Source organism: Bison bison, unplaced genomic scaffold (genome assembly GCF_000754665.1).
Source record: "Bison bison bison isolate TAMUID 2011002044 unplaced genomic scaffold, Bison_UMD1.0 scf7180017864234, whole genome shotgun sequence".
Lineage (NCBI taxonomy): Eukaryota > Metazoa > Chordata > Mammalia > Artiodactyla > Bovidae > Bison > Bison bison.
The window spans coordinates 293,030-320,373 of NW_011494806.1; the positions used below are offsets into that span (position 1 = coordinate 293,030).

General features: G+C 40.4%; 3 protein-coding genes across 4 annotated transcripts in view; 2 read left to right on the plus strand and 1 right to left on the minus strand.

Annotated features, from left to right (window-relative positions):
- Positions 1–5,893, plus strand: part of METTL3 (methyltransferase like 3) — a 15,677-nt gene extending 9,784 nt beyond the window's left edge. The window contains exons 2-11 of one of the 2 annotated variants that reach the window (XM_010846251.1): positions 298–515; positions 612–1,016; positions 2,036–2,211; positions 2,777–2,993; positions 3,222–3,409; positions 3,789–3,827; positions 3,992–4,100; positions 4,238–4,303; positions 4,469–4,581; positions 5,479–5,722. In XM_010846251.1, coding sequence (XP_010844553.1) covers positions 298–515; positions 612–1,016; positions 2,036–2,211; positions 2,777–2,993; positions 3,222–3,409; positions 3,789–3,827; positions 3,992–4,100; positions 4,238–4,303; positions 4,469–4,581; positions 5,479–5,590 — 1,643 coding nt within the window. In that variant the 3' untranslated portion in view covers positions 5,591–5,722. Of the gene's footprint in view, positions 1–297; positions 516–611; positions 1,017–2,035; positions 2,212–2,776; positions 2,994–3,221; positions 3,410–3,788; positions 3,828–3,991; positions 4,101–4,237; positions 4,304–4,468; positions 4,582–5,478 lie in introns of both variants that reach the window. The other variant, XM_010846252.1, reaches the window with a different exon arrangement.
- Positions 5,894–6,149: 256 nt separating this feature from the next.
- On the minus strand, positions 6,150–21,571 carry TOX4 (TOX high mobility group box family member 4). The gene is made up of 9 exons (XM_010846253.1): positions 21,475–21,571; positions 21,209–21,277; positions 13,099–13,341; positions 11,957–12,217; positions 11,381–11,611; positions 9,890–9,970; positions 8,776–9,519; positions 7,582–7,745; positions 6,150–6,939 (listed from the first exon to the last, which is right to left on the minus strand). The coding sequence occupies exons 1-9, from the start codon at positions 21,478–21,480 to the stop codon at positions 6,879–6,881; spliced, it is 1,860 nt and encodes a 619-aa protein (XP_010844555.1). The 5' UTR covers positions 21,481–21,571; the 3' UTR covers positions 6,150–6,878.
- Positions 21,572–21,577: 6 nt separating this feature from the next.
- RAB2B (RAB2B, member RAS oncogene family) overlaps positions 21,578–27,344 on the plus strand; it is a 16,938-nt gene continuing 11,171 nt past the window's right edge. Inside the window, exons 1-3 of the mRNA XM_010846254.1 lie at positions 21,578–21,936; positions 22,156–22,227; positions 24,657–24,724. Coding sequence (XP_010844556.1) covers positions 21,891–21,936; positions 22,156–22,227; positions 24,657–24,724 — 186 coding nt within the window. The 5' untranslated portion in view covers positions 21,578–21,890. The remainder of the gene's footprint in view (positions 21,937–22,155; positions 22,228–24,656; positions 24,725–27,344) is intronic.

Genomic DNA, 27,344 nt, shown 5'->3' on the forward strand with positions numbered 1-27,344 from the left:
CTTTGGGATTGGAATGAAAACTGACCTTTTCCAGTCCTGTAGCCCTGCTGAGTTTTCCAAATTTGCTGGCATATTGAGTGCAGCACTTTCACAGCATCATCTTTCAGGATTTGGAACAGCTCAACTGGAATTCCATCACCTCCACTAGCTTTGTTCATATCTAGTGCTAAATCTGGTCAGAGAATTTTCTGCACGAAATGAAAGGACTGTGTTGTAAATGCTGGAAATCTGAATTCCTGAGGAATGTGTAGATTGACAGTGGTTGCCTTTTTCATTTTCACGTCTCTTCACTCCTAGATCTTCGGAATCCAGAGGCAGCACTGTCTCCAACCTTCCGTAGCGACAGCCCAGTACCTGCTGCACCCACTTCTGGTGCCCCTAAGCCCAGTACAGCTTCAGCAGTTCCTGAACTAGCTACAGACCCTGAATTAGAGAAGAAGTTGCTACACCACCTCTCTGATCTGTCACTAACATTGCCCACTGATGCTGTGTCCATCCGTCTTGCCATCTCCACGGTACTGACATCATAAGGCAAGGTTGGGAATTGCCACTGTTTTTCATCAGTTCATGGTCAGGGTTTTAACACTTTCCCTCCTGCCTTCCTTCCTTAGCCAGATGCCCCTGCCACTCAGGATGGGGTAGAAAGCCTCCTACAGAAGTTTGCGGCTCAGGAGTTGATCGAAGTAAAGCGAAGTCTCCTACAAGATGATGCACATCCCACTCTTGTGACCTATGCTGATCATTCCAAGCTCTCCGCCATGATGGGTGCTGTGGCAGAAAAGAAGGGCCCTGGGGAGGTAGCAGGGACTATTGCAGGGCAGAAGCGGCGTGCAGAGCAGGACTCCACCACAGCAGCTGCCTTTACTAGCTCTTTGGCCTCTGGTCTGGCCTCTTCAGCATCAGAAGTAGCCAAGGAGCCAACCAAGAAATCAAGAAAACATGCTGCCTCAGATGTTGATCTGGAGATAGAGAGCCTTCTTAACCAACAATCTACTAAGGAACAACAGAGCAAGAAGGTAGGGGTAGATAGAAGTGTTTTCACACTTATACTTTGAATTTTAGCATTGGTTGAGAAGAATTTACTCCTAGGGGCAAAGAGCAGTTCTTAGAATTGAGGGTTTAGAGCAGTGGTTCTCAACTGAGGATGATATTACCCTCCCTCCTAACGCCCAGGGGACGTTTTGCAAAGTCTGGAGACGTTTTTGGTTGTCACAACACAGGAGTGGTACAGATACCTATTGGGTAGAGAGGCAAGGGATGCTGCACAGCATCCTATAATCTTAGTAGGTTAACCCACAAAGAATTATCTGGCCAAAAACATCATCAGTGCACCAAATGCTGAGAACTCGGATTTAGAGAATCTTTTTCACTGGGTCTTTTTCACTGGTTTGGAAGAATATTTCGGACCCACATGAATTAGCCATTTCCTATTTCTAGCTGTATAAATTTGAACAATTCTCTCGATGCTTAGTCTTTTCATTTGTGAGACTAACTAGAATACCACCTCCCACCTGTCCCCTCCACCCACCCACCGTGTAGAATTGTTGCCTAGGCTCTGAACCAAACAGTAAAGTGCTTATCAGCACTGTGTCTTGCTTCAGTACGTATTAAATATAAGTGGTTTTGGTTGAAAAGAATGCTTTCCTGGGGAGGGGAGCTTAGCTTAATGCTTAGCAGCAGGAACTGCTCTGCATATATTTTAATTTCATCCCAAGTGCAGATTTGTGAGAAAGGACTAAATCCATGAAAAATCTCTTCTCCTGGGTTTTCTCATATTAATGTAGTTTATTGACCCCTTTCATGCATTGGAGAAGGAAATGGCAACCCACTCCAGTGTTCTTGCCTGGAGAATCCCAGGGACGGGGGAGCCTGGTGGGCTGCCGTCTCTGGGGTCGCACAGAGTCGGACACGACTGAAGTGACTTAGCAGCAGCAGCAGCATAGGACATTGATGTCAAGTAGAATTTGCAGAGGTGGTTTAAGGGCTAATTTTATCTACGAACCCTTTCCAGACGAAGGTTTCTTCTATCACCCAGGTTAGTCAGGAGATCCTAGAGTTACTAAATACTACAACAGCCAAGGAACAATCCATTGTTGAAAAGTTTCGCTCACGAGGTCGGGCTCAAGTTCAAGAGTTCTGTGACTATGGAACCAAGGAGGAGTGTATGAAAGCCAGTGATGCTGACCGGCCCTGTCGAAAGCTGCACTTCAGGTCTTTTGAGGGGAAGAGGGTTGGCTGGGTCTTCTAGAAGCAGTCATTTTTTAAGCATGGTCCTTCCACTCATTGGGTTTGTCTTTAATACTGTTATTAAGTGCTTTTAATATGGTTTGTCTAAGACTTCGAGATTCTGAAGGTACACTTTCAGAAGTAGTGTTCTCTGGGAGGGAATACAGGCTGCATTCTCCAAAAGATACGAGATTAAAAAAAAAAAAATTGCTCTTTTCTTGCAATAGCAGGACATCTCTGTCTTTGATCCCCAGGGAAAGTTAAAGTTCTCTAGAAGGACAGTCTTAGGAGAAACAAGAACCTGGCCTCTTAGGTCAGAGCTTTATTCCTGTCATAAGGAAGTTAAGTTTTTGCTCAGAGAGGAATTGAAAAACATTTCTTTATTGTAAATTACAGATTTTAATATCACCTGCTTTCCTTATCTGAAAACTCTGAGAGGAAGCTCTGATGATAGTGAAAGATTGAAAATTTTGCAACAGTTTAGAACTTGAACTGGGGGATCTAACTGGAACACCATATTGATTCCAACTGTCCCTTACTATTTCCCCAGACGGATCATCAATAAACACACTGATGAGTCATTAGGAGACTGCTCTTTCCTTAACACATGTTTCCACATGGATACCTGCAAATATGTTCACTATGAAATTGATGCTTGCATGGATTCTGAGGCTCCTGGAAGCAAAGACCATACACCAAGCCAAGAGCTTGCCCTTACACAGAGCGTTGGAGGTGACTCCAGTGCAGATAGACTCTTCCCACCTCAGGTACCTGTCTGCTCAGGAAACTTAACCTCAACTTAAGGACCTTTATCTCAGTAGAGCAGCCATACATGTAGGAAAGCAAGGCGTAATCAGCAATCTCCCTTGCTGATTGGGAATGGAGCGGGATATATAGCATATGAGGGAACAGGAAAATCCAATGGAAAAAGAGGGACTGGGGCCATGAATCGGAGAGTGAAGGAAGGGAAGATGACCAAATACCACCTCATGCAGTGGATCTGTTGTGATATCCGCTACCTGGACGTCAGTATCTTGGGCAAGTTTGCAGTTGTGATGGCTGACCCACCCTGGGATATTCACATGGAGCTGCCCTATGGGACCCTGACAGATGATGAGATGCGCAGGCTCAACATACCAGTACTGCAGGATGATGGCTTTCTCTTCCTCTGGGTCACAGGCAGGTAATGCAGTTCAAAGATATGTAGGTATGGGCAGATATAGTACAGAGTGAGTACTGGGTGGGGATAAAATCTTGGGTTTTTCTAGCTCTATTAAACTTATGACTCAGTCAGCCTTTCTTACCTACTGAGATCTGATGCCTGTTTATAATACAAATGATACCATGAATTCTGTTTAGCTCTACATTTGTTTCTTGTGAAAGGTAAGACCATTGAGAATAGATACTATGTTTTGCCTTTTCATTCTTAGATCCATTCTCTTGCCCCAGTGGTGTCTTGCATGTAAATGTTCACTGAATGTCTATTGAAAACAACACATATATCTTGAAGGGAGAAAAAATACTGCCATGGAAGTAGCTGTTTAACCCTTATTTCTTTCCAGGGCCATGGAGTTGGGCAGAGAATGTCTGAACCTCTGGGGGTAAGTAGCCATCACTGTTCTTTTCTTCTGAGGGAAATATGTAGTTGATAAGGTTTCCTTCTTTCAGAGTATACTGTGATTTCTTGCCTCTGTAGAGTAGATGGTATCATCCTTAAACTGTGAAAGCCTGATTAAAGTTCTGATTCTTTTCTTATATCCCACAGTTATGAACGGGTAGATGAAATTATCTGGGTGAAGACAAATCAACTGCAGCGCATCATTCGAACAGGCCGTACAGGTCACTGGTTGAACCATGGGAAGGAACACTGCTTGGTGAGCAGCAGGGGGCCCAATACATTAGATGGAGCGAAAAATAGGAGTTGTTTGATTTCTTATTGAGAAACAGTTCAAATACTGGGGTTTCATAAAACTTTCATAAATTTTTCATCATTCTGTTCTCTGGTGAGCAGGTTGGTGTCAAAGGAAATCCCCAAGGCTTCAACCAGGGTCTGGATTGTGATGTGATCGTAGCTGAGGTACGTGCTTTCCCCAGGCATCCAAAGAGCCACATTTTAAATCAGCTGTTCTAGTCAGGTATATTCTTATTCCAGGTTTTCTCATTGGGATCATAAACATAAGTGGAAAGGCCTAGAATTGCTATCTTGGGTAACTTAAAAGTAGCTCGAGCTTTTATTTCTTAGGTTCGTTCCACTAGTCATAAACCAGATGAAATCTATGGCATGATTGAAAGACTGTCCCCTGGCACTCGCAAGATTGAGTTATTTGGACGACCACACAATGTGCAACCCAACTGGTAAGGAGACCAGAGAACATGCTAGCCCCCAAGGGCACAACTGTTTATGGTCAAATATATAAGTTAGTAGAGCATCACCTTCGGAGAAGGCAATGGCACCCCACTCCAGTACTCTTGCCTGGAAAATCCATGGACCGAGGAGCCTGGTAGGCTGCAGTCCATGGGGTCGCTAAGAGTCGGGAACGACTGAGCGACTTCGCTTTCACTTTTCACTTTCATGCATTGGAGAAAGAAATGGCAACCCACTCCAGTGTTCTTGCCTGGAGAATCCCAGGGACGGGGAAGCCTGGTGGGCTGCTGTCTCTGGGGTCACACAGAATCGGACACAACCGAAGCGACTTAGTAGCAGCAGCAGCAGAGCGTCACCTCACTTCCACTAGTCTGTAAATGGGCTTCAGAGGATTCTTAAGCGACCAGCATTCACTGGAAAACCAAAAGGTTTTTAAGATTTAAACACTGCTCTTAAGGTCTCCACCCCTAAAGCTCTTCATTATTCTACTGCATGTACTGAATCTGCCCCCTGGTGGTTACTGAGAACCTATTTAATCTGTCAACAATTTTAGTCTTTCATCCTATAGGTAGAGCTTTAAAAGACATGCTGCTAGCATGTTACTCATCCAGAGTAGTCACTGGCAGCATAACTTTGTGATGTAGACCTAGTTAGCTGTAAGTTATTAACCCTTAATTAGTACAGATCCAGCCTCTTTTAACATCAGAATCTGCCCAATTTCTTACCAGCCTTAGTACCATATACTATCTTTATAAAAGAATTGGCACAGATATTCAGAAGCCTATTGAGATGATAGGCAGACTTAATGAAAAGAACACATCTTTTAACAGTATTAAGCCTTTAAATTCCAGGATTTTTGGCTTGCCCTGTCTTTCCCCTTGCTTCAGGATCACCCTTGGAAACCAACTGGATGGGATCCATCTACTAGACCCAGATGTGGTTGCCCGGTTCAAGCAAAGATATCCAGATGGTATCATCTCTAAACCTAAGAATCTATAGAAGTACTTCTGAACCTAAGCATCCATAGCCATGGCTCTACAGGCTGCACCTGAAGAGTAATATTTGTACAATAGCTTTTTTTCCCCCTTATTTAAATAAAAGTTTGTATTGTAGTTGGGATTTCGAGGTCAAGTTCTGGCTCTGCCACTTAAGAGTGTGTGATCTTGTGTAACTCAACTTAGTATGATTGCTTATAAATGTAAACTGGGAATGTTAGGTAACTGGGAAATGTTACCTGCCTTATTGGGTTGCTATAAGGCTTCAAACTAAATGAATGTGTGGGAAGCATTAAAATGTTGATTTGATCAGCAGTTAAGTGTTATAAACATGATAAAAAGGGTTCTCTGGGACATTTCTCAAGGTAAGATCTGAGTTTCACTTAAGATTATCATCACTAGAGCTGTCATGTTTTAAATAGTTGCTTATTCTGTTACAACTGTGGCTTTGCTAGTTTTTTATTCATTTAATTCCAAGAAAAATGAAATAAGCACATCTTACATTAAATAAGTGCCTAGGGTATGCAGAGAATTAGCCTATATAAGTAAAAACACTTCGGGCCTATTTTTTAAAAGATATTTCATCAAACACAAGTGAACACAATTTCTTTAAACTTTGGTGAAACCTCTTATATTAAGGATGTCGAGTTCTCCTTTTTACACTCAAAACTGTGATACAATCAGAAAGTTGAGTACAGAAATATAATTGCAGAGAAATAAGAAGCTCCTAGGTGATGTTATTTTCTCTACAGTCTAGTGTGCTTATTATTACTGTGTTGAAAACCTTTGTTCTCAAACTAATAATGAATGTACAGATATGATAGTAACAGTTCTCTAAGAGGTAACCTTTAATGCAACCTTTTAGCCCCTTTAGAAGGGATGCACACAGTGATGTTTTTTTCCTAGGCTCAAAGCTGAGTACTCTATCATTTTAATAATCTTTTAGGTAATCCTATGACAATTCTACCAACAAGTTTCCTCAAACAGTCCCCCACCTAGCCATCACCCCTATGTTCTACTTGTTTATATTCCCTTCACCCTTTCCTCTCTTATTATTACTGATATCTCTGCTTGTACTTGAAAGTAAAAAGCAATTCCAGATTGCAGCAAACTCAGTGGCCCTGCTCCATAGCTCCAGTAGAAGAGCGACAGAAGGGGAGAAAGGTGAAAGATGTAAAGGATCATCATGGGTTGAGATCAGGCACTACCAGAAGCCTCGCTTGTCTTTTTAAAATAGGCTCGGTGGACATGTTCCCAGCAGTAAGTCTTCACTGGCTTGGAAAACAGATGTACTATTTCACAAACACCACTGTGTTTGAGTTTCTAGAGGCTACCCAGGCCAAGAAGACATCCCTAAAAAAGAAAAAGATACACACAAACTTAGAATTATAGCCTAGGTATGTTTTTTTAAAACTCTGTCTTAAACAAATAGGTTGATAGATATCACCTAAATAAGAATATAAGGGCAATAGGCCTAGAAGTCAGAAGTATAGCCAATCCTAATTTAAAGGATTTGAGATAGGAAATACCAATGCCTTGTTTCGTGGATGTAGATCAGTCTCAGGAAAACTGGGGAAATGGGCAGATTCGGAACTTCTTCCCTTTGCCCCATACTTAGCATTTTATTGTGCTACTTACCACCTATCCATCCTCAAACTCTAATTCATTACCTAAGTGGTCTGGTTTGCACTGACGAGATAAACTATACTAATATTCAGTCACCAACAACTTGATGTGTCATAGTTTCAAAATGAACACGTAGAGTTAACGTGGTAACTGAAAAGTGTGACCTGCTAATCATATCATCTTTGTCTGTACAGCAAATGTAAGCTCTTTTTAAGGAGGGACACTTTTCTAGTAGCTTCTGTGATCAGACATACATAGCAACCTACTCTACCTAAGGTAAGGTGATACTGATTATATGCTCAGATCCCATGTTATTCCAACAGTTGATTTAGCCATACATTAATTATAAGAAGGGAACTATAAGCTCACCTGCAGTGCTTCACCACGCACTCATTGCTGCAGTACTCATTGTCCCAGTCCTTACTCACAACGGGAGGGTTTTCACAGCCGGACCTCACACATCGAGGCTGGGGTGAAAGTGTCATGGGAGACCCACTCACCAATTCAACATCCATTTGAGAAGGAGACTCAACCTATGAGAGGAAGAGAGCATCAAAGACGGACTAGATTGCTACCTAGCCAGCCAGGCAGCTAGTCAAATTAACTCTGTGATCCAGTGGAGCAACACATGTTACAGTCCCTCACAGGTAGGGGTAAAGTTCCAAAGGAAGGTGAATTCTTGGTCTCACTCCAAATCCAGCTTTAGAATTTTGTCATCCAGACTGACATGATGCTTCCCATCAGGGGAATGCTGGTCATAATGCTAGTGTTTAATCTTAACCTATCACTAACTTTATTCTACACAGAGGAATAATATTCCTCTGAAAATATCAATTCAAAAGTAGGAGTAGAGGTTGGGGTCACCTCAACTAAGATCAGAGGGACTAAGAGAAGATAAACTTTCGAGATCCATAGTTCCTGATTTTGCAGGATGGGGTGGTTTTGTTGTTGTTGTTTTTTTTAATTGTTTCTCATGTTGCTGTATGGCAGAAACCAACACAGTATTGTAAAGCAGTTATCCTCCAATTAAAAAAAAAATGGCCCACATCAAAAAAACATTGTTTCATTAGTTACAAAGCTAGGATCACAAATAGACCCAGATTTCAAGTTAAAGTAGGGTAAATTGGCATCTATCTCTTTGGAAAGACTCATTGATATGTACTAGCTGAATTTTTCTACCTATATCCCCTACCCATCCCTTTACTTAAAACATAAGCCAAGCAGTCAACGTTTGGGAGAAGTGGAAGAATTTGTCTCTATAGCTTTGGATCCTGGTGTAGACACTTGAAAAGTAACTATGCTTAGGCTGTATCTTTACTTGAATTACAGTATTACTTCTGCTGAGTTAAGGAGTAATCTAGGGCAGAAGGGCCTCTTAATGTTGCTTCTCAAGAACACTACAGAGTATCTTGGCTGGGACAATTCAGTTGTAAGCAAATGTCCTCTATAGGATATTTTGTATTCCTCGTCAGGCATTAAATGCTACTAGCAACTCCTGCTTTTATTGTATCAACCAAAATGCTTTCACTGATCTAGAGCAAATACCTGAAAACAGAGTCTCACCTCAGGAACTACATCTGTGATCATTTCACAGATTGTCTCAGGAGTGGTCTCCTCCACTGTATGGGTCTCAGGGCTGTTGTTCACAGGCTGCTCTGGACTACTTTCTACAGGTGGTGGAACTAAGGTAGTCTGCATTTTCAGAGTGGGTGGAGGCACAATCTTGACCTGTAGTGGAGGTGGCTGTTGCTGTAGGTTGATTCGAAATTTCTGAGGTGGAGGCTGTTGCATGGCCTGGAGTGGGGGAGGCTGTTGGAGAATGGTTACTTGCTGCTGAGTGGGGGGTTGAGGCATCTGCTGTAGTGGAGGGGGCTGTAGTCGGGGTGGAGGTAGTTGCATAGAAGCTGCTGCTGCTGCTGCTGCCTGCAACACCGATCGAGTGACAATCTGGGCTTGTTGACTGGGCTGGATAGTAGCTGTACTGGTTTGGCCAAGTTGGAGACCCCGAGAGGTCACCACTGTGGCTGGGATAACAGTAACCATCCCGCCTTGAGACATAGTAATAGAAGAGGGCAACATCTGTTTGGTAATAATCAACTTGGTAATATTGGGCTGACCCCCAGCCCCAGAAGATGCCTGGTTTGCCACATAGGATGAAAGAGTGGAATTGACAACAATGGAAGGAGACAGGGCAGGGGGCTCTGTTGAGGCTGGTGCTGGAGATGCTGGGTCAGCAGCAGCCACAGGAGGTGGAGAAGGAGTCTGTGATGGTGGCGCTGGGTCCATGTCCACAGTTTCCACAGTGGCCTAAAAGAAGATGAAAAAAAATCAGGACATTTATCCTCTTTCCCAGGGTATGTTCACCCTAATCACCTTCCAAGAAAAGAATACATTACAGGTGGTAGGTAAAGAAAGAAAGAAAAGAAAAATGGGCAGCCATGTGTGCTACTTGGCTAAAGTAAACAATGACAATATCAAACTCAGAAAGACAGACTGTTCAGAGAGTTTTATGATGGAAACAAATGGGAAACCTGTTATATACTATTAAGCTTTAATACTACATAGTATTAATAGATTCCACAGATTTTTTTGGTGGTATTTACTTCTTATAAATGCTAATAAGCAGCTCAAAAACCTGTTTATTGGTTTAAATATACATCTATCCCAGTCCTCTTACCTGACACTCTTGATTATCTTTATAAGCAGCCAAAGCCTTCAGATACTCTTTCTTGGCAGCTTCAGTTTTCCTCTTATATACCTGCATGAAAGAACCTGCTTTAAAAGTCCATATACTCATAGAAAAGACTAATAATCCTGTATTATTCATCAATGAAAGACAATTCATCTTAGTGTAAATATTGACAACCCTTCTTAGGTGAATACACTTCTGAAAACTAGTACTCAAGACAGCCTCCATGGCAGACTTGTATATGAAAGTCAGCCAATCAACAGTAGGCTTGCAGAATAACTACACTTCTAAAGCTAATAGCAACTACTGCCCACACTTCTGTAACCAACACAAATCCTGACCCCCTAACTACATGATAAAATCAGTAGTCTGCTTAGTCTGGGATCATGTCTACCCAGTCAGTATATACTCTCCCTCTTAAGGAATGTGGTAAACTGTAATGATGGCCACAATTCTTCCTGTTCTGTGTACCTAGTCTTCCATTAACAAATGAAACCTATTTCCCCTTCCTTTGAATTTGGGCTAGCTCTCTGAGTTGCTTTAACCATTAGAATGTGGCTGAATTGACACAAAGAGAATTTGGGGGCACCTGTTTTTGTTCTCTTGGAACACTGCTCTAAGCCTGCCAGTGTAAAGAAGTCAGTCTAGCCTATTTGGAGGATGAGAGACCATGCGAAAGAGACCAAGGCGTTTAAGCCAACAGGTAGCACCAACTGCCAGACATGGCAGCAAGGTCATCTTGAACAGCCATATCAGGCTGTTGTTTGTGAGTACAACTCCAGGAATAAACCCAGGTAAGAACACCAAGAAAACCACCTAACCAATTTACAGAATCATAATAAGTAATAAATTACTTCTGTCTTAAGCTACTAAATTTCTGGTGGTTTAGTGAGCAACACATAACTGATATAAATTATCTAATAAATTCAGTTTTTGTTTTAAGATTAAGTAGCAAATAACACCTGTTGAGTCTAGGGTAATGATAATTACACTCATCTGTAATTTCAATTGTATATTTATGTAGTACCACAATTTTCATTTGTTTAATTCAGCTTAAATTTAGGGAGGTTAACTATAGTTCTCAAGTTTATATGAGGCCAATGAAAAACTCCAAACTTGGCTGTGGATTCAGTGTTTTTTATAATAATTTTTATGTAGGTATTTTGGATTCAGTGTATGGCTGCAATTCTTAAGACGTATGATCTTGAATCCCATTAATAAAGAGCTGATATTAAACAACATCTGAGAAAGTTAAAGCTTAGGTTTAATCCCCTTGCCTTTTTTTTAAACCAATTTTTAAAGTTATTTCGCTGCACCAGGTTTTAGTTGCGGCATGTGGGGTCTAGTTCCCTGACCAGGGATTGAACCTGGCTCCACTGCATCTGAAGCGTGGCGTCTCAGCCACTGGACCAGCATGGAAGTCCCCATCCCCCTTCTTCTTAAGAACTTCTATAACATTGTTCCTCATTATTTGCTCACCTGTTTTTGCTCTTCTCCAAGACTGTCCCACATAGAAGCCACAATTTTTGAAACCTCCCCAAAAGTGGCATTGGGATTCTGTCCCTTGATGGCAGCCTGTGTGTCACGAAAGAATAAAGCATATGCTGAAACTGGTTTTTGAGGTTCATTAGGATCTTTCTTTTTTCTCTTCTTTGGAGCCTTCTGCTTTTTCCCTGCTTCCACCACAACTGTTTTCTGGCTGGGAGGTTGCTGTGAGGAGAAAAGAGACAGAATTATGATGGAAGTATCACATCTGGAGAACTCACAGAAAAGGACTTTTAGATGGGGTAAACTAGTCATAGGAATGGAATTTTCAGAAATGCTAAATAAAAATAGAGGCAAGAGGATTAAGGCTTTAGTAAAGTATGTGAGAACAGATAAGTATGGGGATTGGAAAAAGCATTATAAACTGTAAATTAAGAGGCAGGACCCCATAAGCAGGAAAGAGCAGAGAAATCGCAGGGCAGTAGGAGAGAAAACTTAGTAGGATCTGTATGTCAAAGGTTCTATCCCAGTGTAACATGGCAGATTTGATTTTGGCAGAGAATGCATTACCCTCCGGAATTCCTCAACACCATCCTCATGAAGTGAACTTGTAGGTGAAGGGGTGGTTGAAAGACGATCCTCAGGTGACTGGGCAGGTGGCAGGATGGTGCCACCCCCTAAGCTCAGACCAAGTTGAGAACTCAGTTCTGACTGATCAATGGTGGTCAACTGGCTATGCCCCATCAAGCCAGATGTCATGTCTGTCATTGGTACATCAATTGTAACAGGTGGGTTGGCACTATACTGAGTTCCTATAGAATGATCCAAGTCCTGAGAGAAGCAGAAGGACAAATTAAACAGTAAATACAAAAAACACCACCTTTCCCTTCCCTGCACCTGAATTCATGACAGTTTATAAACCCTCTGCTTACCCAGAATGCATCATCATTTAAACAAACATCAAATTTATCTACATATAAAACATACTAAGCTTTTTAATAAGTAGAGAAATTACAGGTTGAATACTAAGTCACTTATTTGTACTCAAAGGCCTATTCCAAAACAACCAAAAACAGCCAAAGAAGTCTTAATCTTGGACAAGTTCAGATCAAGTAAATCATTCAGTAATCTGGAGATAGTGATGACACACTGGGGAAAGAAAACCTTTCTCCCTGTACCCTCCTAAATAATGGCTGGTAAAGTTCAATGCACAGGCAAATCAGAGTAAAGCCAATGTGAGAAGAGATGTCTGGCATCAAGTGTAATGTGTGTCGATGTGCTGATGAGATGTGCTAGAAGCCCAATACACTGATTTATAACACACATTAATCCACTTAATCCACTCATGGTTCAGACAGGTTTTGAATACACCCCTCAACATACCAGCAATCACACTCACTTGAATTGTAGAATGTGAAAGCCATAATGTAATAGGGAAAAAACTTTTCTTTCAAAAATACAATAAATAATTTTCATTTCAGGGTTAACATTGGACATTTTACAATTTTAAAACATGTTTCAAATAAAATTGATTCAGATGATAAATCTCACTTATTCAAGGGAAGTGGGGTCTTTATTAGTGAGCCTTTAGTCAGAAGAATGAAAAATAAGTAATACCCAAGGGAATTAAGTAGGGCATACAGAGTCACTTGTATCTTCCCTAACACCATGCCCATGAAGTTGGGGAAGCCTGATAATGTCTTGCCCCTTACCATGGTCAAGCCCCCACTCAGGAGCCCCCCGCCCTGCTCCATCAAGCCATGGGTCATTCCCACAGGCATGTCCAACGTCTGGACCCCATACTGGGCTGAAAAGCTGCCATCCTGAGAGGAGGAAGGGTCTGCCAGGTCATCAAAGTGGCCAACCACATCCGAGACAGCCAATGAAGGATCAGAATCCAAGGAGATAGGTGGGATTTCAAATTCCTCATCACCCAGGCTTGGTGTGTGGAAAGTCTGTAGGGAGGGAAAAAAGGAAAAAGATTTAGTGGAAAGAGGAAGAATTGCATACTGCTAAGCGAAGAACGTGCCTGAGTACTAGACATTCTTAGTCTACTTCTTTTCAGCCTGGATCCCATTTTTGTTATCAATATCTTAGGACTTAATTTTAAAAATAAGAATCTTCTTCCTCATATCTTTGGCCATATGTCATGTACAAAGCTGCTAATATCAATCACAGTTTTCAATTCATTTATCTCTTTTCTACCTTTACCATCTTGGTTGTCCTAAATTATTTTGCCTGTTGGTCTAATGAATGATTCTTTCAGCACCATTAGTAAGGACCCAACCTTTAAAACCTGTTTTGTTATGATGCCTAAAATCTGTCTGAAGATTCTAGGATACAGCAATTATTTCATAATTACTACACCTGAACTATTAGACCACAGAAATTCACTGTCCACCACACAATTAGACTTTGTTGTTTTAGGATCCTGTGAAGCAGATCCTAAAAGGAACTGTCAGGGGGACCTCATGGACTTCTAAAATATATGCACTTGAGAGTTTCCTACCTCTTTTCCATTTCAGAAATCATGATTTGTACAAAATTCCCATATGTACAGGATTTTCAGAAAACCCAACAATGCCAGCCAAAATAAGGATAACAGTGAGGAGAAAAACCTTCATAAGAGATATAGCCAGAGGGCAAACTGGTTCTCTAACAGTTCCTGAACATATTCCTGTCTTGCTCTGAACAAGCCTTTCTGCAAAAGAGGAAGAAAAAGATTACTCCAGCTGGAAGACCCAATCGCTTCCTCCTAATCCAACTACAATAATAATATACTCTTTCTACTCAGTGGTAAAGAACCTGCCTGCTAATGCTGGAGACACAGGAGACTCAGGTTCGATTTCTGGGTTGGGAGGATCCCCCAGAGAAGAAAATGGCAACTCACTCCAGTGTTCTTGCCTGGGAAGTCCCACAGGCAGAGGAGCCTGGCGGGCTACAGTCCATGGCTCACAAGTAGTCAGACAGAACTGAGTGACTGAGAGTGCAGGCATGCACTCTGAATGAGGCCACCATTCACAGAGGTAACAGATCAATGTCTGACTTAAAATACATTAAATGCTATGGTTTCTTTTGATACTAAAAAACTAAAAATGGCAACATCTGCAGCAACAGAGTATTAATAACAACAGCAAATAGAGCATTAAAATAAAAGCAAGAGACTTTCGTGTCACAGAGATCTGGGTTCAAGTCCCTTCTCTGCCACTTACTATATGACCTCAAATGGGTTTTCCTAATTTATAAAATCAGAGTTGTAATCTCCTTATATGGTTATTAGGAGGACTAATGAGATTTACTACACAAAGGTTAGTCACATGGCCCTGATATATATAATTACTTAGTGATAACATGAATATCCTAATTGTTAGCTTGTCACCTACCCCAGCCAATTATCACAGATTGTTGGAATTTCAGAAACTTTACATTTTATCAACCTGTCATATGACACAATAAATATTAACTGATTCATATGAAATTCAGTAGATACCCACAGGTATTTTTTTTCTTTTCCATAATTAAGTAAGGTATCTCAAGCAGGATTTTAAAAAGGCAGACGAACCAGAGATCAAATTGCTAACATCCACTGGATCACAGAAAAAGCAAGAGAATTTTAGAAAAACATCTATTTCTGCTTCACTGACTATGATAAAGCCTTTGACTGTGTGGATAACAACAAACTGTGGGAAATTCTGAAAAAGACACCACCAGACCACCTGACCTACCTCCTGAGAAACCTGTACGCAGGTCAAGAAGCAACAGTTAAAACCAGACATGGAACAAAGAACTGGTTCCAAATTGGGAAAGGAGTATGTCAAGGCTGTATATTGTCATTCTGCTTATTTCACTTATATGCAGAGTATATCATGCAAAATGCCGGGCTGGATGAAGCATAAGCTGGAAACAAGATTGCCAAGAGAAATATCAATAACCTCAGATATGCAGAAGACACCACCCTTATGGCAGAAAGCGAAGAGGAACTAAAGAACCTCTCAATGAACATGAAAGAGGAGAGTGAAAAAGCTGGCTTAAAACTCAACATTCAAATAACAAAAATCATGGCATCTAGTCCCATCACTTCATGGCAAATGGATGGGGAAACAATGGAACAGTGACAGACTTTATTTTCTTGGGCTCCTGAATCACTGCAGATGGTGACTGCAGCCATGAAATTAAAAGACACTTGCTCCTTGCAAGAAAAGCTATGACCAACCTAGAAAGCATGTTAAAAAGTAGAGACGTTACTTTGCCAACAAAGGTCCATCTAGTCAAAGCTATGGATTTTCCCCGTAGTCATGTATGGATGTGAGAGTTGGACCATAAAGAAGGCTAAGCACCGATGAGTTGATGCTTTTGAACTATGGTGTTGGAGAAGACTCTTGAGAGTCCCTTGGACTCCTAGGAGATCAAACCAGTCAATTCTAAAGGAAATCAGTCCTGAATATTCATTGGAAGGACTGATGCTGAAGCTAAAGCTTCAATACTTTGACCACCTGATGCGAAAAGCTGACTCACTGGGACAGACCCTGATGGTGTGAAAGATTGAAGACAGGAGGAGAAGGGGATGACAGAGGATGAGACGGTTGAATGGCATCACTGACTCAATGGACATGAGTTAGAGCAAGCTCCAGGAGACGGTGAAGGAAAGGGAAGCCTGGCATGCTGCAGTCCACGGGGTCACAAAAAGTGGACACAACTGAGCAAGTGAACAATAACAACAACATTCTTTAAGAATTCCTCAAGGTTTTTCCAGACCTAGAAAGGATCTCACCAATATCACCATTTTTAATTTTGATAGAATATTTCCAGCTATTAAAACTAGGGAGAGAGTATGTCTGTGAAATTTCTCTGAAATCACACTGGGAAACAGAAAAGTTTCCTAGAAGACAAAAAGATACGTATATCACTTCATTTCTATATTTTCCTCCAAGAGCCTTACTATTTAGCATGGTAAACATTTGCGATAACACGAGGGAAGCATAAAGAGCACGGGAGCAGAAAATTGAGGAAAAACTAAAACTCTCCCTAAGAACTGAACTTTCTTCAGTACACAAATCATACTTTTTCTTATTGTGTGGAAGTTCTTAACTTCAGTCCATGACTCTGAGATTTCAGTTCAAGTTCATGTGAGCATTTTTCAGGAAAAAGAGTATAAAGACTTTTACCAAATTCTGATATAAACAAACAAAAGTTACAGTGACAGGAAGGATCCAGAGAAACATTTATTGTATTAGATCAACAGTTGTAAAATAGTGGTTTACAATTTTTTAAGAAGATACAGGTTGCTTTGGTAAAGCAAAAGATGACCATCCTTTTCTGCTTACCACAACAAATAAGTAACTCTGCTGATATGAAAATGATACTATTTGTTAATGAGAACTGAAAAAAGAATAAAAATTCATACAAAAGACCAGTGTTCTACAAAGGACTAGCCCTCATAAACCATCTGGAGTATTCTCATGAACTACACTAAACACCAAGGAAGCAGAGATTTCACTGTATCGAATTAACAAGGCTTTCTTTCTATGTACCACCCACTGGAATATGGAAACAGCTTTGTTATTCTGCATCCATGGCTTTAATCGTGTTTTGTTTTTTGTTACTTTGTTTCTTCCTTTAAAAAGGAAGAGTAAAATAACTGCAATGATCAAGAATACAGAAGGGGAAACCACGTGTTAGAATAGAGATCTACTCTAAAACTTTTACTACCACAAACTATTGGTAAGAGTATTAGATAATGAACATCTAAAGTTCTTTTATTTCAGTGGATTCACTATATAACTAAATCATAAACTCTAGCTTGTCAAATAAAAAACATAAAACTGTAGCAAATATTAAAGTCAAACTAAGTGACGTGGACACAGAAAGAGGAAACAGAAACATGATTTCCCTCCCTTCTCAACTCAACTTTCATTTCCTTCTGTTAAATTCCTGGGGCTTTATGAAGAAGAAAGCAGTTTGGGAATTATAGTTTATAAGCAAGGATTATAAAGGTTTAGCTATCTAGGGAACTAAAAAAATTTAAAATACCATTTTCCTACCTTTTCACATTCCTCCATACCAAAACACACAATCCAGTATTTAAGTAATTTCTTGTGTAGATCATTCATTTTAAGGAAAAGTTCTTTTAATCAAACACCGATTTATTCAACAATACATTGGTCCTATGGATTATTAAAATAGTTTAATTGTTCTTAAAAATTGACATAGTAATGAAAATTTAACTATTTAGTCTGAAATCATTAACTGGTTCTAATGATTACTTAGAAAATTAGGAAAATTAAGGACAGGTATCTTTATGACTGGGGCTTCTCAGATGGCGCTAGTAGTAAAGAACCTGCCTGCCAATGCAGGAGATGCAAGAGACACTAGTTTGATCCCTGGATCAGGAAGATCTCCTGGAGAAGGGAATGGCAACTTACTCCAGTATTCTTGCCTGGAGACTCCCATGGACAGAGGAGCCTGGTGGGCTACAGTCCATAGGGTCACAAAGAATCGCAAAGGACTGAAGCGACTTAACATGCAAGCATGCATCTTTATGACTAATTTCCCCAGAGTGCTCAAACTACAATATCATTATTTAAGTGCCAACCTAAACAAGATAAACAGAAAGATTAAACTCCCTTCAGACTATAGAGCTCTCCTAGCTCAAGCAATGCTATTACAAATGCTAAGCCTGCCTCTCTGGACACTTAATCTTTAAAAATTATTATTTCTTATTTTATTGAGGTATATGTTATGTAGAGCACACAAATTTTAAGTATATGGCTCAATGAATTTTTACATACTTTAACACCCAATTATCTACTACCCAGATAAAGATACAGAACATTTCCATCACTCTAAAAGATTTTCTTATGCTCCTTTCTAGTCAATACTCCCTCCCATCAGTACAATGGGTACCACTATTCTGATTTCTATCAGCATAGTTTAGTGCTGTCTATTCTTGATCTTAATTTAAAAAATGAACTCATATAGTGTCTACTCTTTTTTATTTGGCTTCTTTTATTCAGTAATATATTTTTGAGATCACTCAGGTTGCATTGGAGAAAGCAATGGCACCCCACTCCAGCACTCTTGCCTGGAAAATCCCATGGATGGAGGAGCCTGGTGGGCCACAGTCCATGGGGTCGCTAAGAGTTGAACAGGACTGAATGACTTCACTTTCATGCATTGGAGAAGGAAATGGAAACCCACTCCAGTGTTCTTGCCTGGAGAATCCCAGGGACAGGGGAGCCTCGTGGGCTGCCGTCTATGGGGTCGCACAGAGTCGGACACGACTGAAGCAACTTAGCAGCAGCAGGTTGCATTTATTAGTAGTTCATTATTTTTTTATTGCTGTGTAGTATTCCTTTTAACAAACCTATTAGTTTATAGACATTTGTTTCCACTGTTTAGCTATATAAATCAAGTTTCTGTGGACATACATGTTTTTGATTAGTATATGCACTCATTTCTCTTATGTATATACCAAGGAGTGGAATTACCAGGTCACAGGATAACTATATTTCATGTGTAGTAGATACTGCTAGTTTTCCAAAGAGGCTGAATCAATTTACACTCTCACCAGCAATGATTAAGAGTTATCTACATGCTTGCCAACTCCTGGAATGATCAGTCTTTTAAATTTCACCATTATGATGGGTATAAAATGGTACTTCATTGTTAATTGGCATTTCCCTGATAAGTGATGATGATACTTTTTCATATGCCTAGTGACAATTTGGATACCTTCTCTTCTGATGTGCAAGTTTAAATCTTTTGTCTATTTAAAAACTGGATTCTTTATTTCACTCTGCAGAAGTACCTGAATATACTCTGAATCTGAGCCAGATATATGTAATAAAATATCTTCTCCCAGTCTGTGAAGTGCCTATTTAATTTCTTAATGATGTCTACTGATGAAAAGTTCTTAAATTTTGGAAATTCCCTGTTGGTCTAGTGGTCAGGACTTGGCACTCTCAACTGTTTGGGCCTGGGTTCAGTCCCTGGTTGGGGAACTACAACCTGGAGAGCTGCACAGCATGGCAAAAAAAACAAAAACAAAAACAAAACACTTTATTTCAAAGAAGTCCAATTTTTTAAACTTTTTTATGGTAAGTATTTTTGTGGACATTTATTTTCCTTGCAAGAAACTCTAAACATTATCCTTCTTCTAAAGAAAAAAATTTTAATCACCTTCATCTTGTTTTAAGATATACTTGGGGTGGCACACAGTAAGACCAGAAACAACAAAAACCACAAACCAATTGAAATAAAGGAAAACAAACACACAAGAGGGGAAACAAAGGTGAAGAAGTTGTAATGGATAAGGAGAAATGGTAACGATGACAGGGCCCTAGGCTAAAGGAATTCACTGAAATTCAGATATGAACTTCTTGGCAAAAGAGTTTATAAAATTTTTTTTTCTTAAAGTAATAAAAGCAAACACAAAGGATAGACTCAAACCTGGAAAGTTCTTGATGAGGCCAATGTGAAATTTATGACACTCTAAATAAAGAAATTTAAATTGTGGAGACTTGATTCAGAAGAAATTGGTAATGATGTGCTTTCATGTGGATGAGACCAATGTGAAATCGACAACACTCCAAATAATGAAATGAAACCATGAAGATATCACTCAGAAGAAACTAACAATGAGATTGCAAAGCATCAAACAGATTTTGGTTTTATATTATTCCTAAATTTACTGCTCATTTGATTCACACTGTACTTAGGAGTGTAAAAATAAACAGTAATCACAATAAAGTTAAAAAAAAAACTAATAACATACCCCTCCCCCACCCCGGCCTTGCCCATCTAATTCTCATACATGAAAGCATTAAGGTTTGTTACTGGATAAGTTCATGAATGCGTGCCAAGTCGCTTCAGTCGAGTCCAACTCTTTGCGACCCTATGGATAAATTCATTTAACAGCAATTGAGAATTCTTGATACAAAAAAAGTGATCAAATGGTTTACGCCAAGTTTGAAAACAATTTAAAATTTTCAAAAGACAGTCGAAAGTTCAAAATTTCAGTTTCAGTTTCTCAAAGACTGAATTTATTTTTGTTCCTTTTCTTCTGCCTTGTCTAAACAAATCATACATATTTACGACAACATTTCAATTAAATCTTTTCCACGAACACTAAAGGACCTTACCACGATCATTACTTCTACTTCACAACATCGTAAGAAACTATTGTTACAATCATTTGACAGCTAGGGAAACTGACACATAAGGGTGAAGTAACCTACCCAAACTCTGAGGCACTGGCAAACAGAAACGCGTGCTCTACTCAATTCCATGTTTTCTCGCAAGTATTTCCTTTCATTCTCTCACTAGCACAACAAGCTAACACTCTGTAAGTAAACATAACCATTAACTTTCTAAAAATCGCTAGGTAAGAGGATTTAATGAAACACAGACCCCTTCAATAGAGTATGGTTTAAGAATGAACACATTCCACAGTTGACATGTTAGGTAAACTCCTGCCCTTTCCCAAATTTCTTTGGCTGAAACATTCTCTCCTTACTGCGATCTCCCATTATTGTACTTGTTTCTCCTCCACGAAAGGAAACAATTTCACTCTGTACTCCAATACAGAATCGCTCTAAAATAGGTTCGCTTTTTCCAGAGTCCTGCTTTTCTGATGACAGCAGTTTTCCTGGCCTTCCGCGTAGTCCTCATAGGCTCTGAAGGCAGCTGCCACTTTTCTCCAAACATCAATAGCAGCCTCCGGTTCCCAACCCCCCGGCCCTGGCATCCGCGCTCTCCTCCCCATCACCCTATCCCACCGCTGCCTCCCACCCTCTCCACGCAGCGTCGGCAACTCATGCTCACCTCGGCCCCTGACAGGAAGGGGTGCGAGGGCCCTGTGATCGTCAGGTAATTGTCATTTCCTCCGGGAAACTGGAAACCAAAAGAAAGCCGCGGGGTTAAGTTAGGGGAAGCAGGGAGTTAGATCGGAGCGACGGATTCTGACCCATACATTATGACAACACCCCCCAAACCCCGCTCTCTCTCCCCTTCCGTCTGCCGCCGCTCCGCCCGGCTTCCCGCTTCTGCTTCAACCCCGTCAGCCGCGCTCTCAACGCTCAGGAGCCTACCTCCATCTTCACACAACGGCTATCACGGTCTCAGTGAACTCATCACTCCCACCGCCCCCCCCACACAGGACACGGAACTGCCGTCACTTCCCAACGTCGTGCGTCGCTCTCCGCTGATTGGAAGGAGCGCCTTGGGGCTGTTGCGAGTCAGGCCCGGGAAGGCCGAGCGGACTGACTGGCTAGCTATCGCCTCCTGGAGCTTGGTGGGATAATGGCATGTAGGAGTGTTAGAGGCGTCCCCGGAGGTGGTATCTGGGTATTACAGTCGCTCCGACCGAAACGGGATTTCGAGGGAGAGCAATAGAGACGTTAACTGGGCTAGAGGGGCCGGAGGTCGATAGATTGAGCGGCTAGAGAGGCCGGAGGTAAGTGGCTGTAGAAGTCGGGCGGACCCGGAATCCAGAGGAAAAGGGACCATGACTTATGCTTATCTCTTCAAGTACATCATCATCGGAGACACAGGTAACCCGCGGGCGACAATCCTCAAGCTGGGGCGGGGATCCGAAACATCCAAGTCGGGGCTTGGGGGCGGGGCTCATTTAGTGGGCTGGGCGATTAAGTGAAGCGGGGGCGGGGCGGGCCGCCGGGGGCGGGGCTCGGGGCTCCCCTTCCCCAGTCCTGGACGCCCCGACACTGATCTGTTCTCGCTGCATAACTCCTAACGCACGCGTCTTCTTTCAGGTGTGGGGAAGTCATGTCTCCTCTTGCAGTTTACAGACAAGCGGTTCCAACCTGTCCACGACCTCACAATAGGTAAGCGCATATACCTCTCCTAGAATAGATTATGAAATCTGACTAAAATAGAAAGTTAGCAGCTTTAGTGTTCTAAGTAGAAAAGTTACGTCTTCCTATTTTTGGGTTAGTCCAAAGTTATGTTAAGTGAAGAATGACTAAATGCTGAGAAATGGGCAGTAGTGTAATGGGGAGTAAGTAATTGAAAGGTGACTAGATTTAGAGATGACCATGAGGTATGGATTAGTTGCCTTAGGATTTTTTTTTTTTAACAAATGTGATTTGTATGTTTATGTAAAATCCTACGAAAACGTACTGTTAATTCAAAAACTCGCCTTACTCTGCGGTAAATTAGTGTGAACCTCATTACTTTTTCAAAGTAATCACTACCATATAGATTTTGTGTGTGTGTTGGAGAGGAGGAAGCAAATGGAAGAGCCATCCCAGACCTAGAATAAAAGGTACATGAAACTGGTAACTTTTGTTTTAAAGAAAAGATATGATAATCATGAGTTTCAAAAACACTCTGGTAATCGTGGGAAATGTGAACATCTTCCACAAATTTGTGATGTGGGACGACCTGCTGAGTTTGAACAACCCTTTCCCCATAATCTCCGTAACTCCAACCCAAATAAAGATTATATACATAACACTAGCTTTCTTGGCATTCAATTGCCATTTCAGAATAAAATCCCTAGCTCCCATTCTTACTATATCACCACTTCCAAGTCCCACATTATGGAAATCTGAAGCTACTACTGATCCCAAAGTACTTATTCAGAGCCAAATAACTAAAGTGGTTAGAAAAGGATTTAGTATCAACAGGAAAATATTTTTGTAAATGACTATTGTGTACAACCACAGTGTGCTAGGTGCTAAGTGATACAGTGCTTAACAAGGCAAACGTGCCTACATTGAAAGCTCCAGTGGAGGAGGTGAGGTGAGGCTGGGGGCAGATACTGAAGAATAAATCACTGTTGCAGAAGGGGATAAGAGGCTGCCACATCTATCAGAAAAAGCTGAAAATGGAAGCATGAGCAGGAACTAGCCAGGTGAAGGGGTTGTGGAGATGAGAGAAAAGTGATCAGGGCAAGAGGGAAAAACAGGTGCAAAGGCTCAGGAATAACAGAGATCAGACTAATCTGGAAAACTGAAAGTAATTTAATATGGCTTGACCATGGAATCTAAAGTGAAGAGTGACAAGAACTAAGAGTAGAGAACATCTGGGGTGGGGAAGGGGAGAGATGAAGTTTTGACACACCTAAAGGTAAAGGGAGCAAGTGACAGGTTTCAAAGTAGTGGAATGAAGTGATCAATCAAGTTTCCCCAGAGTCCAATATATGCCCTGTTTCTTTCTGAATTCAGTCTTCTATACCAAGATAAACAAGGCAGTTGGCTATAAAATGTGCACAAAATATGAAGGTTTCTTCATAATTAGAGGAAGTTGCATAAAAGGGGACAGAAGTTGTATTTTTTAATTCTTCACCATTGAAACTCCATTCCTCTTGTCCAGAAAGAAAACATAAAAATTAGTGACTTTTTTTTTTTTTAGTAACTGTCATTATTCTTGATGATGCAGTCTATAGTAGTAAGAAACAATTTTTAAAATCTGCTTATTGACTGTAAAACTTTATAGAATTGAGAGAGATTCTGGATATATTGTGCCTGGGGCCCCTGAATGGCAGAAGCTAGATTAGTACTGTTTCTTACCTGCAGATCAGAATTCCTGGAGTAAAGTACTGTGTAAAGATAGAAAATAGGACGAATTGTTTGACTTACAATCAAGTATTTTTAATGTAAGTGATCTTTGATTTTTAAGTTTTGTCCTGACATTACCTTGATAGAAGTTGAATGACAGGTAAACTAAACCCTTTATTCGGACTATCTGTTTCCAAACCCCTGTGAGGAATGCCGTTTTCTGGTGAACTCTTGGAATTATTGGAGATCTGAAATGTTTCATTCTTGAGAATCTATTCTTAGATAGGTGCTTTTCTAAAAAAAATTCTAAAATTGCAAAAAGCAAGTATTTATTGTTTCATATAGAGGATTAGAGAGTGACTTTGGGAAAATATTAAGAAATATTTTCAAAAATTTAGAAGTTTTTTAAAAAGTTACAAATTAAACATTTCTTATTCAAATTTATGCATTAAACAATAATTCTAAAAATTAATTCACTTTTTCTATTTGATTTCTTAATTAATTTTTATGCCCATATATGCTTTTCAGTTATATTCCTGAGGTGGTTGTCACCTGGAACACAGTTTTTAATTCTAAAAGATAAAACTTTAAGGAGCACAAAATTAATTGGAGCAAATAGGGAACTGTAATGGGCTTAGTGGCACTAAGTACGGAGGATGAGTCATTAGCACAATGAGGACAAGCATGAACCTCTTGTCACCATGGTTGTTGTTCATGAGAATTACATTCTTTCTCTCGGTTTTCACTGACAGGCGTGGAGTTTGGGGCCCGTATGGTCAACATTGATGGAAAACAAATCAAACTGCAAATCTGGGATACGGTAAGAGAAAACAAAAATACTCTAGTCCCAAATATAACAGTAAAGGCTGATGCAGGGATAAAGGGCTATGACGGAGGAGCTAAGGATGGAGGTCAGAGTTCAGTTCAGTCGCTCAGTCATGTCCAACTCTTTGCGACCCCATGGACTGCAGCACGTCAGGCTTCCCTGTCCATCACCAATAGCTGGAACCTACTCAAACTCATGTCCATCGAGTCAGTGATGCCGTCCAACCATCTCATCCTCTGTCATCCCCTTCTCCTCCTGCCTTAATCTTTCCCACCATCAGGATCTTTTCCAATGAGTCAGTTCTTCGCATCAGGTGACAAAAGTATTGGAGCTTCAGCTTCAGCATCAGTCCTCCCAGTGAATATTCAGGACTGATTTCCTTTAGGATGGACTGGTTGGATCTCCTTGCAATCCAAGGGACTCTCAACAGTCTTCTCCAACACCACAGTTCAAAAGCATCAATTCTTCAGCACTTAGCTTTTTATAGTCCAACTCTCAGATCCATACATGACTATTAGAAAAACCATAGCTTTAACTAGATGGACCTTTATTGGCAAAGTAATATCTCTGCTTTTTAACATGCTTTCTAGGTTGGTCATAGCTTTTCTTGCAAGGAGCAAGCGTCTTTTAATTTCATGGCTGCCGTCACCATAAGCAGTGATTTTGAAGCCCAAGAAAATAAAGTCTGTCACTGTTTCCATTGTCTCCCCATCTACTTGCCATGAAATGATGGGACCAGATGCCATGATCTTAGTTTTTTGAATGTTGAGTTTTAAGCCAGCTTTTTCACTGTCCTCTTTGACTTTCATCAAGAGACTCGTCAGTTCTTTGCTTTTCTGCCGTAAGAGTGGTGTTGTCTGCATATCTGAGGTTATTGATATTTCTCCTGGAAATCTTGATTCCAGCTTGTGCTTCATCCAGCCTGGCATTTCACATGATGTACTCTGCATATAAGTTAAATAAAATGGGTGACGATATATAGCCTTGACATACTTCTTGCCCAGTTTGGAACCAGTCTGTTGTTCCATGTCTGGTTTTAACTATTCCTTTTTGACCTGCATACAGAAGTCAGAGGAGGTCTAGTGAAATCAAGGAGACAGGGAAGCTTTCACTTCCATCTGTTACAGTTACAAATTCTGAATGCCACATCTTTTTGTTTCAAATAACCCAAATATATATGAGTTTGCTTTGGTAAATATATTGATTAAATAATCCAAAATTCAGGAATTTCCTAGCAGTCCAGTGGTTAGGACTTGGCGCTTTCAGTGCAAGGGCAGTATAAGGGTTTGATCCCTTGTCAAGGAACTACTATTCCATAAGTCATGCAGCATGGCCAAAAAAAAATATCCCAGATTCATTTGCATCTTACTTTGGAATGCATTTTGATTCTTAAGAAATGAGCCTGTCTGCTTTTGTAAGAATGGATACTTTATACATCTTGAAATTATATATAATGTGATGCTTCCCTTTGGGGGAAATGAGAAAACTTAATTCTCTTTATCTCCGTCTTAATTCTTTGCTGCTTCGGATTTTTTTTAAAAACAGGAGATGGACAAAGATACCTCAGACTAATGCAGATCAACCCAAATTGAATGGCTCACTCTTTCTAGCTTTTTTTAAAAAATATTTATTTTTATTCATTTATTTGACTGCACCGGCTCTTAGTTGCAGCAGCAGGATCTTTAGTTGCAATATGTGGGACCTAGTTCCCTGGCCAGGGATCAAACTTTGCCCCCTGCATTGGGAGCTCAGAGTCTTAGCCACTGGACCACCAGGGAAGTCTCTTTCTAACTTATTGCCTCACAAACTTTGGTTCAGGAAATTGATTGAGATTAAGAAGTAAAGTGATTTGATTTCAAAAATCATTTGTGATAGCGCACTGGAAGTGTTTTCATTTGCAAAAGTTAAATGCTTCTATTGATTCAACCATCACACAGGCCTCCCTCAGACTTCCCTTTTAGCTCTTGAAAGGACTTGAGGAAGGAGAGGGCTTTCAACCATAGCAGAGGAGGAAAAAAAGTAAGTTAGAAGCCAACCAGGAATCAAATGATTTAAGACATTAAACTATTAGGGAAAAAAATAAAATTTCAGTGATCTCTTGGAGGGAAAAAATATGTTTTAGATCTTAAAGTGTGGTTAATATTACCAACAGAGTTCTTTAGAATTACTTTTGGATTTTGATGTTCTAACAGGTGCAATAAGACACTTATATGATTGTTGTAGTAAGAGATTCTTGTACTGTTGGAAATGTAACCTAGAACTAGTGTACTAGAACAGTCTTCTTACCTTAAACCTGGCTTTAGATTATGTGACATAATGTTTAAGAAAACAGACTTTTTTTGCTATGGAGTAGTACACTAAGCTCCTACATTTAAATTATGGATTTGGTGTTTATAGAATTTTTAACTTCTGGCCAGTTACTGAACTGACCTTTGAGCCTAATTTTTCACATTTGTGTTAATTATTAGTATCATGAATGTTATCTTTGGTATATTGTGTTCAGTTCATTCAGTCACTCAGTCGTGTCCGACTCTTTGCAACCCCATGAATCGCAGCACACCAGGCCTCCCTGTCCATCACCAACTCCCGGAGTTCACTCAAACTCATGTCCATC

Bases quoted from the DNA above. Each gene is read 5' to 3' on its own strand.
- TOX4 (XM_010846253.1), bottom strand. The intron at 9,971-11,380 runs GTGAGCAAATAA...TCTTTCATGCAG, and splicing joins TTGGAGAAGAGCAAAAACAG to GTATATAAGAGGAAAACTGA. The intron at 7,746-8,775 runs GTGAGACTCTGT...TTCCTCTCATAG, and splicing joins TCACAGATGTAGTTCCTGAG to GTTGAGTCTCCTTCTCAAAT.